This window comes from Tetrao urogallus (assembly GCF_951394365.1).
Source record: "Tetrao urogallus genome assembly, chromosome: 2".
Taxonomy (NCBI): Eukaryota; Metazoa; Chordata; class Aves; order Galliformes; family Phasianidae; genus Tetrao; species Tetrao urogallus.
This window is the reverse complement of record NC_136814.1, coordinates 77,915,092-77,929,500: the sequence shown is the minus strand read 5'-3', so window position 1 is coordinate 77,929,500 and position 14,409 is coordinate 77,915,092. Positions and strand designations below refer to the sequence as shown.

Genomic DNA, 14,409 nt, shown 5'->3' with positions numbered 1-14,409 from the left:
GTTGTGATTTATGGGTTTAGATTGGCTCTGATGAGGCAGATTTATATATCACTGAAGGATTTCTTTGCATGTAAGCTTCTCAGTGTTTTCAGAATCCGAGCTGAGCTCTATCTGAATCCGAGCTCTAACTGAAATCTTGTTTTCCTGTTACAGTTTACATTGATAGGATAAATTCAACGGAAACTATTCTTCATATTTGTTTTAAATAGAATAGATGCTATTACCACTTCTGTAGTGAATGACAATACTGTAATAAATGTAAAAATGTGTCTATTCGTTATTTAGTTTAGATCTCTGGGGTGATTCACTGTTTTATTGAAATTTCAAGAGAGAAAAAGTAGCTACATCCAAATACTGCTTATTATATCACACAATTCGTATATTTAACACACAACACATGAAAGAAATCACTAGAGCTGTAATTTGATTGCATTTTGGGGTTTGTTTTTCCTTTTCAGTCAGTAGTGAAGACCGGGCGGTTGCTGATTAGCCATGAGGCTCCCTTGACAGGAGGATTTGCGTCTGAAATCAGTTCCACAGTTCAGGTAAACAGATTAATTTCTTTATTAAGTGTCTGAATATGTTCACCTATACATTTGTTACTATATTAAAAATTGAGGTTTTCATATTTTTTAAATTAGTTTCTGTAATATTTTAATTTCAGTTTTGTGGTTGCTTGCATTACTTTATCTAGAAGATGATAAGCCATATAGTTACCATGCATTGTGCTTTGCAGCTGCTAAACTAGAAAACTTAGCTTTCAGTGAATAGCAGGGAATATGTACTGTTGGATGCAAAGGAAAAATATTTTCTATGATGCTTTTCTCACCTTTCTCATGTCTTGTCCTTATAACTTCTTAAAATTCATTCTAGGAATGTGGAAATTAGAAACAGAAAAAGTGTCAAAATCCAGTAAAGTACAGTATGGTGTTAAATGTAGTGTTTGGAGACCTTATTGGGAATGCAGTCTACAAAAGTGGTTCTGGTAGAGATTTGGTGATTTCCATACATCTGTTGAGCTTGTCTGCACAGAATGCCTTTGAAAGTTTGAGGCATGCATCAGTATCAACTGTCTAGAGCACCAGGCTTTAACAGAAGTCCTTTTGAGTTTTCTACCATGTTATGTATCTGAAATTGCATGTAGGTTTTCCCATTAACTAAATTTCCTTCCTGTGTGTATCAGTGATACAGGTTTCTAGAAAAACCTAAATGAATTGTGTCCATCGCTGTCAGATTACTATTTTCTGATTACTCTGTTCTCAAAGAAGTAAAATCACAGTGATTAGAGAGAAAGGTGATTCTAAAGTTCACACAAATAATAATCCATATGGACAGTAGTTGAAGCTTAGGAATTCGCTTTTTTTTCTTTCCCTTTTCCCCTTTCACAGAAAAGACTGGAGTTAATTGGTCTCAAAATGTAACAGGTGTCAGAAAATTTAAATTTCTTACAATATGTGAAACAATTTTTTTTTTTAAGAGTAATTTTATTAATTTTAACATTACTGTGAAGGTAATTCACTTTTCTTCTTCTATGAAAATTTTCTTTCCATGAGCAACTAAATATTTATAATCTTTCAAAATAGTTAGTATTTGACCACTGTTCCATCTCCCTTTTATAGGTGACCTTGCTGGTTAAAATAGGACTAGTAGAGTCATAAAGCACTGCCAACCATGAGTCTTGAAAGTGGTGATTTCTCTTACATTGATATGAAAATGTGAAACAAAATCAATGGAGCATGTCTTTTAGTGTCTTGTGTGTTATTATCAACAGTTCTGGAGAAAATCATTTTAATTCAGGCAGAAATCTCATAACTTAGTAGAATAGAAGAGGAAAGCATGTGTGTGGGAGAGGAAAAAGAAGTTGAGATGAAAACTAAATACTACTGGAAGATTAATTGCCTGGGATAGTCAATGTACTGCTGGAACTACAAAATGAGTATTTTATCTCCTCAGTTCTCCACTAAGAGCGGTACTCACCTAATTGATCCACCTAGGGTTGTTTTTCATGCAACGGACATATCTTGGCAACTATGACTTTCTTAGAAAATGAAGTTCTAAATCCTTAATACATTGCTGTTTCTTTTGGTCCATACTGAAAGCGTATATTATTTTAATGATAGTAACTAATAATCTTATATTCATGTTTTCTAGAAAGTGAAGATTTTCTTCTTGAGAAATATTAGTTAATTTATCACACATACTACTGCAGAATAAGTTGAAATATAACTTTATATTGAGTTTATCTGTAGCGAGTTTCTTTTATATAAATTGGCTGACTTGAATCTGTCATACAACTATGTTATCATTACTCTTTGTACCCATTCTTGAAGATTTTAATATCCTGGCCACAATTTTTGATAACTGTTAAGAAAATCTATTTTGAAAAAGAGACTAGAATAAAATTTGCAAAACACAACAGATTTTTCAAGAGGAGTATCACTTTAGGCATAATAAAGACCTTGTTTTTTAAAATGTAGTTAAACATATTTCCTAAATAGTCAAATAAAGTCTGTGTGTCTGATACCAGTTTGCAGTATAAATAAAAATGAAAAGTGAAATTCATTTTTTTCTGGATGCGATGCATACTGAGAATGCCAAAAATGGAGGAGTGCAGTTGGCTTTACTTTCCTCTTGCATATGGAAGTAATAAGACTTCAATCAATTGTGTTCAGTTGAATTGGATGGTTAGTTTCCATATTGTTATTCCATCCTTGCTGTGAGGTCTCTCATCATTGAAATAAGGTGAATAAAAGTACATAGATTGTTTCAAAACAGTTAACTGTCATAAACATTTCATGATGATGTAGACTTCAAGGAAATGATTATGAATGGCAATGATAGCTTTCACTCATGAGTTACGGGCAAAACTGTATTGAATAGTTTCATTTTTGGTGTTTGAGGGATTAAAATCAGTGTTTGGAGAGCATATTAACCGAGTTCTCTGTCAAATGCAGAATATTTAAAGGGGGTGTATTATTGCATTAAATAGTTATTCACTGATTTCTTAAACACATAAAGCTAAGAATGGGACAAATCACTGTAGTTAAAACTCCATGTACTGTAACTTTGCCCTCAGTATTGAAGTTTTTGTGTGTGCTCTATGGATATTTTGAAATGAATAAAAGATAATAAGATACACTCAATACAGGTACTGTTAATACTACTTGTTGATTATATTCTGTGTAAAAGCTTTCAGAAGAGTTCAGCAGTAAGGGCACTAAAATTCCTTAAGGGACACAATTGGAGTGTTGTTGGAGGAGCCTTGGAGAAAGGACGACTGAGATGTCAGCTCCAACACTGTGTGTAGAAATGATCATTACATTATTAACTTGTACTATAAAGTAATGTAATGTTTGCTTCCCCATTAAAAAATAAAATGAGATAAATGGGTTGTTTTCGAAGAGTGAAAGGCTCCCTTGTGAGTGGATGCAGAAGTGGGTTATGTTAGGTTGCATGACAAAGCACTGGTTTCCACTTACACATGCCAAGAAGCCCAGTCACAGCTCAGGCAAGGGAGCCACTGTAGTCCATCCTTGGAGATGGAGCTCTGATCGGGCTGTCTCTGTGGGCTGTGAGAGGACAAGCCAGCATCAGGAATCGGGGAAGGCTGAGTGAAAAGGGCTGAGTGTGCCCAGTGGTAGCATGTCAGTGACTTTCACCAACCAACATTGGGCTGGACAAGCTGGGATTAGGTTAAGTGACCTGGGAGCCAGGAATATTTGTCTGCACCTCTGGATGAGAGTCAACTGGAGGAGTTGGCTGCTGGAGGAACTGCGAGATCTAAGCCAGCTACTGGCTTTGCAGCCTTTGGGCATGTTAAAATGACAGAAGGGGATTTATGTCAGAGTAATGCGAGTACCTGCTGTGTTAGTTTGCCTTTTCATTTTTGCTAATCTTGTAATCATTTTATTTTAATTAACTTGTAATGCTTCAGTTTCTAAATGTCTACCATTCCAGAGCTTTAGGTGAGGCTGACCAAGCTCAATGAACGGTGTTTCTCCAATTAAAACAATCAGGAAGCCTTCTGAATGTTTCTGAAATTGGGTTAAGCTCTAATTCGGGCATCTCCAACCTGTGGCCCACGTGCAGCCTGTCACAGCTGGCACTTTGGCCCAGCCCCTGCCCCACACCATCTGCCCCACTGCCACTCTGACTCTGCCTGGCCGAATGGCTCAGCACAGCCCCAGCAGTGCACACACTGCTCACCAACAGCCAACTGGTACTCTATTAATGCAGTCTGAGCTGAAACCAGGGCAAAAGGAGAACACAGTGCAGTGCCAGCTCAAGCTATAGCAAATAATTGGATGTGTTTTAATTCATTGGTTAAGTGCAGTCCTGTGAACAGCAAAAAATGTGCAGCCCTGCTTTCCATTCTGATAAAGGAATTTGAGTACAGGTTTCAAGATTGCAATAAGAATTCATCCTTTTTTTGGTGTACTTGCAACTCCATTTTCGTTTAACATAAATACTTGAGAATTCTCAAATGGAGTGTATAGAGTTGCAATCAGGTATTCAACTCAAAAATTTGACCATGTCTTTTCACTTTTATAAGTCCTATCTTTGCAGAGAAAAACATTCCTCACTTCTCAATCATACCTTATTCATGTCATCGCTTTTTGGCAATACACACATTTGTGAATAACTTTTCGGGGATGAAGCACAGGAAGAGCAAAATTTCATCAGTAATCTCTGATGAACACTGAGAACTCAGTAAAAATTGCTGCCACTGACATCAGAGCAAACACTGATGCATTGGTTTCGCAAAAACAGAGTCACATCTCCCACTAGTTTTGTAGTTCTGTTGCTTTCTTTTTTTAATTTAAAAAAAAAAAAAAGTTTTGTTATTTGTATAAATGAACTATATTATGTATTTTATGAAGGCTACTCCAAAAGTAATGTCTCCTGTTTTATTATATTGGCCCACAGTGTCAGAGGCAGACATTGGTGGTATGGCAGTACAAGTTGATGCTTCCCACCAGTATGCTGTTACATTTTGTTGCTGTGTCACAAATGGCAGCAGTGGGGCAGTCTGACACAATATTGTCCTACATAGAAGTGTGTATGGAGCAAATTGAATTCCTCCACTCAGAAATAAATGGCACCCATTGACACTCACTGATGCTTGCTGAGCACTGATGGAGACCAAGCAGTGGATAGGAGCACAGTAAGGCTGTGGGTGGTGCTTGCGGTAGTGGTGACAATGACAGCAAGTCACCACTGCAGGTGCAAAATTTTTATTACTGTTGCATGCAACTCTTGTTCATCACTGGCAAAAGTGCAGAGCTAATGGTGGTGACTGTGTTGTCTTGGAGACTATCTTGTTTTGGAGCTGAGACTTTGCTCTGTGGTGTTGTGCTCTTTGTAGTTTCCATGGAAATAAATACTTTTGGAGCGACCTTTGTCAGTCCAAGGCAATTCCTCTTTACTCAGTATGGCCCAGGCAAGCTAAAAGGCTGGACACCCATGCTCTTAATTCACGGCTGTCTTTGTATAGTGTGTCTGTGATAGAAACTGCCTTACAGAGGCAGGTTGCAGTCCCACTTTTTCCTCATAATTGCTGCCTTACTGACAAAATAAAGATAGTGGATATACTGTCAGAAGGAAATGGAGGCTTAATAGAAGACTATGAAACAAACAATTGTACAAGAGAAATTGAACTCACTTGCAGGAAAAACTGATCCTTGATGTTAGAAAGCTTTCATTCTTGCAAAAATAGTTGATAATCCTGTTGTCAGATCTCTGTATTTGTAGCTGCCATCTGTGTTCCAATTTAAATTGCTTTTTCTTGAAAATGGTTTATTATTCAAGATTGCTTTTGAGAGCAGCTGTATTGATCTCTTGTAAAAAGCTGAGGTCCCTACAAATGGAGAGTTCTGCTGAGCATGCAGTGTATCGGGGAGAAATCCAAACCCAAAGTAGTAAACCTGCTGTAACTGATCACCATCACTTGAAAGAGGGATGAAGTTAATAAAGGTTTTGATTTCAACTGTAAGATGTTACTGAAAGGCTCATCTAAAACTAATGCAAAAGTGGTCTTTTCTTTAAGATGTTGGCATCATCTCTTTGTTTTACTCCAAATTTGTCTTTCACTTTGGGATGTAACATATTACAGAGCAGTGTTAACACTGAAGGCCTTAAATCTTATTGTGCTCTATGCAACATTTCAGAATTGTCAGAGAATGCAAGGATTCTGTTTTTAGGGAATGCTTACATTTAATTCCCTTCTCTAACAACAGGTGCCATTTTAGTATGAAATCTCAGGCATTTATTTCTAATTGTTCATGACGTGTTAGAAGAGAGTGTTTGAAATGTGGATGTGGTTGAAAATGTCATGACAATCTGAAGAATATTTCCTTAAAAGCCTTTTGAATGATACAGTTTTGAGAAAGATGTCATGTAAATCTAAAAAAAAAAAAGTAGCGTTTGTTTTGAATTGAATTCTGATTTGGCGCTGGTACAACTTGCAGTTGTTGCATTTTGCTGTTTTTATGTAGCTTCTGTGTACGATAGGATGTGCACACTATTTTGAACACTGGAGACTATTCTGCTTAATTTCTGATGCACTTGGGTAAATATAAGCTGCTTCACCGCAGAACTTAATCAGCACTGAATTGACATAATACAGTGTGTGATGTTCTTTTTTTGTTCAAGTCACCTTTCTTCTTGTCCTTCTTTATTGAAACTCTTTTAGAAGAGCTGTACTACTACTGTTCTGAGTAGTGATAGCAATTTGTCAGAGAATGTATTTAGAAATTGGAAAGTTGGGGAGAACAGAGTTAAAATTGCCAGAGAAATTTATAGGTGGTGTAGGAAATGTTTGGGCTGGGTAAGGTTATGGCATGAGTGCTGAATAATGGCTTGATTTTTTTTATTTCCTTGTTTTTACGACTTGTTCGTCCAATGCATAGTTGATTCCTGCTTTCAGTGGGACTAGATGTGGGAAGATTGTGTTATGGTTACAATAATGGTAGTTACTGTTTTCTTTTAGGACTAAAAATAAACATAGGAAATTAGCAGAAACCATCTGTCATTGATCTTGCAATCACAGAAAGTCTGTGACATGTGATTCTTTGTGGTTTATCCCCCATTCTTTATAGACATTATTTAATTTACTGAAAAAAATGGAAAATACTACATTTTGAGTGATTTAAGGTTTTTGAAATTTCATTTAGGAAAATTGTTGTGTACATCACATTAAAAAATTACATTTTTGGTGTGCGTGTGGATAACAAAGATGGCTCATTGCTCTCTATAGAATAACAAGATGGCGCAATGTGTTTTATTTTGTAGGAGACTTGCACAAATATGAAAGGGAAAGTATTCAGTCCTGTAAGAACAGAGGAGATTCTGGTTTAATTGTGGGTTTCAGTTTTAGTAGTGCGGCTTCTTTCCTTTTTGCCTGGCAGCCACTCTGACCTTGGGCATCTGATTACAGGAGAACAGAGCTCGCTCCTCTGGAGCTCTTCCAGAAGGCATCAAGGCTTCTCCAAGTTGTACCATGGTTTGTCTTACAAAGATTGACATTAATCAGGGGCATGGTCCCAGCAAATTCAATGAAATAACACGTATCAGAGGATTGAATTACATGATCTTATTTTTTCAGTTGTTCAGTTCTGTATGTAAAATTGGATATAGTAATCTTTCTCTGTTTGGATTGGTGGTGCTTTTGATTTCCTTTTCCCTCTGCAAAATAAGGCTTAATCTGTAGTAAGTGGGGTAATTTCCCGCTACTGTGTAACACTAGGAGAAACTATTAGGTGAGCTATTTTTGTGAGAAATACTTCAGTAAAAAAGAGAAGTTGATATGTCCAGGAATGCCTTTCAAAGATGTAGCAGCTTCAGAGCAAAAGAAAAAATCACCATCCCAAATTATACTTTCAGATTCTTTGAACTGAATACCATTGCATGGTATGTCTTTGGAATATCTAAATCCGTATTCTAAACAGTTCCATTACTTCATTCTTCTCATAAGCTGAAGCTAAACTAGTTTTTCTCGGTGAAGCGATAACAGCTTTCCATGGCTCTTTTTGGTTCTTAGAATAAATGATTGCAATTCAGTACTCCAAAAATATTTGAGAGGCCAAATTCGAGTTTCAAATCACGCATTTATGTCTGCATTAGGGATTTACGTACTGCAGTTGGAGCTAATTAATAACTTGAGGTGGTCTGTGGGGGTTTATTTTGTAATTGTGATAAATAGCATTGAATCTTGAACTGGTGCCACTTAAAATCTAGTTTTAATGAACAGGTTGTAAACCTCTCTTAAAGTCTGTCTGTGTTGAAAGCGATTTTTCTGATGTAATTGAAATTCATTTGTATTTAAATTATTTCATTTTCACAATACGTATTAAAACAAATTACCTACCAAACTGATCATTGGGATATAGTGGAATGGGTAAGTCTTAAGAATTTGGAAAAGCTTGAGGTACAAAATGTTAGCACTACTTAATTGTGGAAGTGAAGGATTTGGAAGAATTCTCTATTCATTCTGCGATATAATAGAAGATGACTCAAACTCTGTTTTCCAAGTAGACTTCAAAGATGACTCAGGACAAGCCAGCCTGGACAGCTTTCATAATGTGCAGGCTTTTTTGCTGTTGAGGGCCATTTGACAGAGTGAGCTAAATGAAGAGGTCCTGGACTAAATATAACATGGAGGCTTAAGAAAACAGCACACTGAAACATGTAGGTACAGGAATGTGGTCATTCAGCTTGCATACATATAAATTCAGATTTAATAATTTATGTTTTTAACCTTGCTTTGCCATAGTCACAATAGGCAGTAAGAAAGCAAATAAAACACTATGTCAGTATTTCAGTTATATCCTATTAAATTTTATTTGCCACTTCCATGCTTTTAGTCTGTGCATCAGAAATCACAAGCTATAAAAGCCTGGTTTTATAGGTTAAAACATCAATTTCTGTCATGAGGAGTGTGATCTAGGAAATATTGGCATAAAACATAAAGAAAAGCTGGAATAAACACATGTAAGTAAATTGAAGATAAGAAGAAAATACTTTATAATGCAATAGAAGAAGAGCAGTGACTTCATGGAAAAGAAAATCAGAACATATAGAAATGATCCATAATATTGGAAAACTAATATTTTTTCTTAGTAAGGCATTGAGCTTGTTTTTATGACAGTTCCCATATTAAAGTTCTTATTCAGTGTCTTGAGTGAAAAGTGTATGTGGCAGGTGTACGACCTCATTGCTCATTGTGTTTATGAATATAGGCAGTTCAGTGAGCCCCCTGCTTATGTTGCACTGTGAACTAGAAGCAATTGTTGTTATGCAAGACTGAATTCTTGGAATGTTTTGTATGTCTTCAGCAGATTTTGATAATATAGAAAATAAGTGATTTTCTTCTCAAACACAAGCAGAAAAAGTGTTAATGACATCTGTTGTCTGCTAAGTCTACAAGGGAGTGTTTTGTTTTTCTAAGCAGGAATAAATTCAGTACAGAAAGCAGTGGTATAATGAATTGAATATAGCCAAATAGTGAACTGCAGACACAGTAATCTATTTGTATTTTGTGAAACGCCCAAATCCTTAAACATAAACAAATCCCAAATTCTCAAATAACATGCAAAATAAAGTACTTAAATAGTGGGGTGCATTTTTATAAAATCCACCTCCAAACATGGTCATTATAATTGTAAATGCAGGGTAGGTATGTCCAAGTAGTTCAGTTTTTAAGCACGGTAAAAATCAAATACCTTATTAATCTGCAATTTGACTTGAAGCTCCTTAAAATTCCGTAGAACATTTCATGAAAATATCTCTGCAAGACTGGACACGTTTTAAGAGATGTTGGTGTTTTTCTTATTCTTATTTGTATGCATTCCTCTTGTTTTTAGGGGACAGCCTAATTTACCGCACGAGACAGCACAAAGTGACTCTACCATTCCCCACGCACTTACTGCAAATGAGTAACCCAAGCCTGAATCTCATTCACAGTCATTTGGACAATGATTCCCATCCTGTAAAAGTGTGCATTACTAACCAGGTGGTTTTGGGTTCATGCTGTCTAAAAGCTGTGGTTTGGACCAAGCTTTTCCCACACACTGTGAATATCCTAACTGCTGATGGAGGTTAAAGCAGTTCCTTTTTTTTTTTGTCTAGAGAGATGGAGGCAAGAATAGGCTTGGCAGTTTCCATAGGCACTGAAAGGCAATAAGATCTGCCTCGTTACAAGTACTGAGTAAGTGAGGGAGCAAAGCTACCAGTAGAGCTTTGAATGATTTTTCCCAGTGCTTGTGAATAAATCTGCCTTTGTGGAGCTCACACACCGGCTTCACATTTCTCCCATAAGTGTTCTGCTCTACTGCTCTTCTTTCCACTCCAAAATCAAACATTGCTGTATGAGTGCAACCAATTCTTACAAAATAATCAAATGTATTAATGTGCCCATTGTATTTTGCAGGTGAAAGTAATTTCAGGTAAATATTGATCTGTTAGTGATATTAGGTGTACATCCTTGACGTTCTATGGCTTCCAGGTGAGATACAAATTTAGAAGTCAGGATAATTCTGTCATTTTCTTTTCTCTAGTCCAGCACCGTGTGCCATATGAACTCTTATAACCGTTTTGATTCAGTATTGCCACGGTATAATAAAGTGTGCTGCAGTATGGGATTCAGCAGTAAATATCAATTAAGTCATGCAGTTAGTAGCTTGTAATTCTGGAAGAGAGACAAAATGGCTAAGTTTGGACTTAGCAGTTACATTCGAATTTGTATTGTGGAAGAGATCATAGAAAAATCTTATTAAATCAGTTCTTAGCACTAAAATAGCTGAACATATTGGGACCGTTTTAATAACTTATTTAAATCTCATCTTTTTCACTGATGCTTTTACTTTTCTGCAAATAACAGTAGTAACATCATTTTCTAAGCTTTCAAGATGTTTGAGCTTTATAGCATTTTGCAGGAAATCCGGAGAAACTGTTACTATCCTTGTACTTTTAAATGAAGGTACTCTCCAGGGAGGAAATGGCTTTGTTGATATGTGATCAATGTTCACTGAATGACACAGTGGCTGAGGATGACAGACATGTGCTAATTTAGACAGCCCGTCTCTCCTGGCAAACACTCATGGTGTGCATTACCCAACAAGACCTGTTAGTTTTTAGGAAAGCATTAAACTGAGAAGAATGATTTTACAATTTAGTTTTATCTTGAATGCATGCTGTAGAGTTATTTATTTTTTATTTATTTTTGAATAGCATGAAATTTGTTTTCAAATAGATGCTTTTGTTACTGATGCTCAACAGCCTCCTGTCACATCACTGCTGCTGTCCTGCTTTCATCTGTTCTGTCTGTTAGGCAGGGGGCAGCATTTCTTCCAGATGGAACGGAAACCTATTTGATAGTCTTCTGTATGAGCTGGTTTTCCTGCATTGCATGTCTATGCAAGAGTGGAGCTGCATACTTGTTCAGTCCTCACACAAATTATTGGACAGGCACAAGGCGTTTACCCCAGGACGATATATAGTGCTATAATACATCAGGAGTAGTAGTTGTTCAGGCAAATGGAAGGTTTGGTTTTGGCTACTGATCAAGTGTTGGATTCACCTTAATCAGTAGAATGTATAATGTTAAGTATTCTCTTAGTGTTTTTATTGAGGGCACTTTTCCCATGATCTGATATTTAATTTGGCATGCAATCATTCATATGCCTGAGGCTGAACTCCAGGATTGTCTTGCTGATGGATCTGTGTTCACCCATTGTGATTTATATATTTGAACAATGTGTTTGGCCTTCCATATGCTAACATTGAAAAGAGCCCCAAATCTGGCCACCGAGGCAGAATTGAAATTCTCTTTGCTGTGCACTAACCCCAGTTTGCATGTCACTCTCTAGCTGTTAGACACTGCCACTCAGGGGAAAGGAAATATTTTGTTTTTATGCTAACTCTAAGGTACAGTTTGCACTTGCAAAAATACAAATTTAATTCAAACTGCTTTGATTAGAACCATGTTGTGATACTAACCATACACTTCAGATAACCCACAGAGTGATTATAATGAGGGGGTTTCCCTCCAAGCAGCGAGGAGGGCAAAAAACCTTCCATGACTGCATATCTTGTGTTTTCTCTTCTGTGATGTGGTGGTACTTTTTCCATTTTTTTCCCTCTAATAGTGTATTAGAGTTCAGTTACATCAGCCTTTTTAACTAGTATGTAAACATAACTAATGGTGTTTTAGGAGCACATCAAAGCCATGAGACCTTCTATAGTATTTTTAGATAAATGTTAAAGCTATTACTGAGCAGACCTTTGTATTATACTATGTCAAACTGCTGATTCATTGTTTAATTCAAATTAATAAAAAGAAAATCTCTGTCATTTAATGGACTTCACAGTGCTTTGAAACTGTGACTCTAGACTGATAAAGACAATCTGTGGCAAGATTCTTAATGGAGGGAATTGAGGGTGTCCAGGTTGAGTGAGTTGGGCTTGGTTAGCTTGGAGAAGTCTCCAGAGAGACCTCTTTGCAGCCTTCCAGTACTTTAAGGGAGCTTATAAGCAGGAAGGGGAAGGACTGTTTGCATAGTCTAATAGCGATAGGAAAGGGGAATGACTTCGAACTAAAAGAGGAGAAATTTAGGTAAGTTGTTGGGCTGAAGTTCTGTACTCAGGGAGTGGTGAGGTACTGGAGCAGGCCACCCAGAGAAGCTGTGGATGTCCTATGCTTGGATGCGTTCAAGGCCAGGTTGGATGTTGCCCTGGGCAACCTGATTTGGTGGGTGGCAGTCCTGCCCACAACAGGGGAGGTGAAAGAAGATGATCTTTAAGGTCCCTTCCAACCAAAACAATTGTATGATTAAGGCAGATTTGCAAAGTAATTAATAACTTAGAGGATATTTAACTTCTCTGCTTAAAAAGCTAACAGTGCTATGTATAACTTGTATTATTGTGTTTGGCATTATCTTTTCTTAAGAATGAGTTATGAATTGCTCTTAACAGCAGTTTATAATGCCATACCTAGCAGTCCGCAGAAACAGCACAATAATGTATATTCTTCCATTTGCCAGTGTGTTGATAGCTATAAGAGTCTTCTTGGGTGCTTGAAGTCTCTTCCCTTCGTCATCAGCTCTCAAAACACTTCTGTGGATGCTAAAATTCTTTATCAGCCACAGGTTATTGCAGCATCAGTACTAAGGCACCCTGGTAAGACATGGTGGAGAATAATGTGGAGTTCGGTCATTTTAGTGTTTGAGAGGAGACCTCATTTTGGCCTACAACTCCTCGTGAGGTGAACAGAGGGGCAGGTACTGATTTCTGCTCTCTCGGGGCAACAGCAGGACCTCAGGGAACAGCATAGAGCTGTGTCAGGGTGAGTCAGGTTGGGCATTAGGAAAAGGTTCTTGACCAGAGGATGGTCAGGCCCTGGAACAGGCTCCCCAGGGCAGTGGACACAGCCCCATGCTGCTGGAGTTCAAAGAGTGTTTGCATAATGCTCTCAGGAATAGATTCTGATTTTTGGATGGTCATTTGTGGAACCTTGGTGATCTTTGTGGTTCTCTTCCAGTGTGGGATATTCTGCGTTTATATACTTTAATGAGTGTGTATGGGATTGTAATGGGTAGGTTTGGGGTTATTGAGGGTTGATTCATAAGTGCACTCTTTTGTACTTTCCATTCATTGACCATTCATATGGTCATTAGAAATGACCTAACTAGATAGTGATGAGTTTACAGCAATGGTCATAGCTCAGGGTAGCACAACTGAAATAGAGTGGTCTGTGGCATACAAAAATCCGTGCAGGATTGAGAGGAAAAATGTTCAACAAAATGAAGAAAAATCTGTACTTCCATGTTAATGACTCATGAAAGGTTTAAAAATACTATATATAAGCAATATATATATATATATTTTTCCTGATCGTAGGGGTTTACTGTAATTAATACACAAAAGGCCTTTAAAACAGCATGTAATTATTGGCGTTTTATGTATGCTCACAAGATCAAATTATTTCACAGAATCACAGGATCACAGAGTGGCCAAAGTTGGAAGGGACCTCAAGCATCATGAATCTCCAACTCCCCTGCCACATGCAGGGCCACCAACCTCCACATTTAATACCAGATCAGGCTGCCCAGAGCTCCATCCAACCTGGCCTTGAACACCTTCAGGGATGGGGCATCCACAAGCTCTCTGGGCAGCCTGTTCCAGCACCTCACCACTCTCATAGTAAAGAATTTCCCCCTGACATCCAACCTAAATCTCCCCCCCCTCAACTTAAAACCATTTCCCCTTGTCCTGCAGTTATCTACCCTTTCAAAGAGTTGACTCCCCTCCTGTTTGTAGGCTCCCTTTAGGTACTGAAATGCTGCAGTGAGGTCACTCCGCAACCTTCTTTTCTCCAGGCTGAACAAGCCCAACTCCCTCAGCCTGTCTTCATAG

The 14,409-nt window shown here is 37.5% G+C and overlaps 1 protein-coding gene across 1 annotated transcript in view; it reads left to right on the top strand.

Moving 5' to 3' along the window:
- BCKDHB (branched chain keto acid dehydrogenase E1 subunit beta) overlaps positions 1–14,409 on the top strand; it is a gene marked incomplete at both ends in the record, with an annotated part of 105,423 nt that overhangs the window by 58,949 nt on the left and 32,065 nt on the right. Inside the window, one exon of the mRNA XM_079550595.1 lies at positions 459–545. Within this exon, the coding sequence (XP_079406721.1) occupies positions 459–545 (87 nt within the window). The remainder of the gene's footprint in view (positions 1–458; positions 546–14,409) is intronic.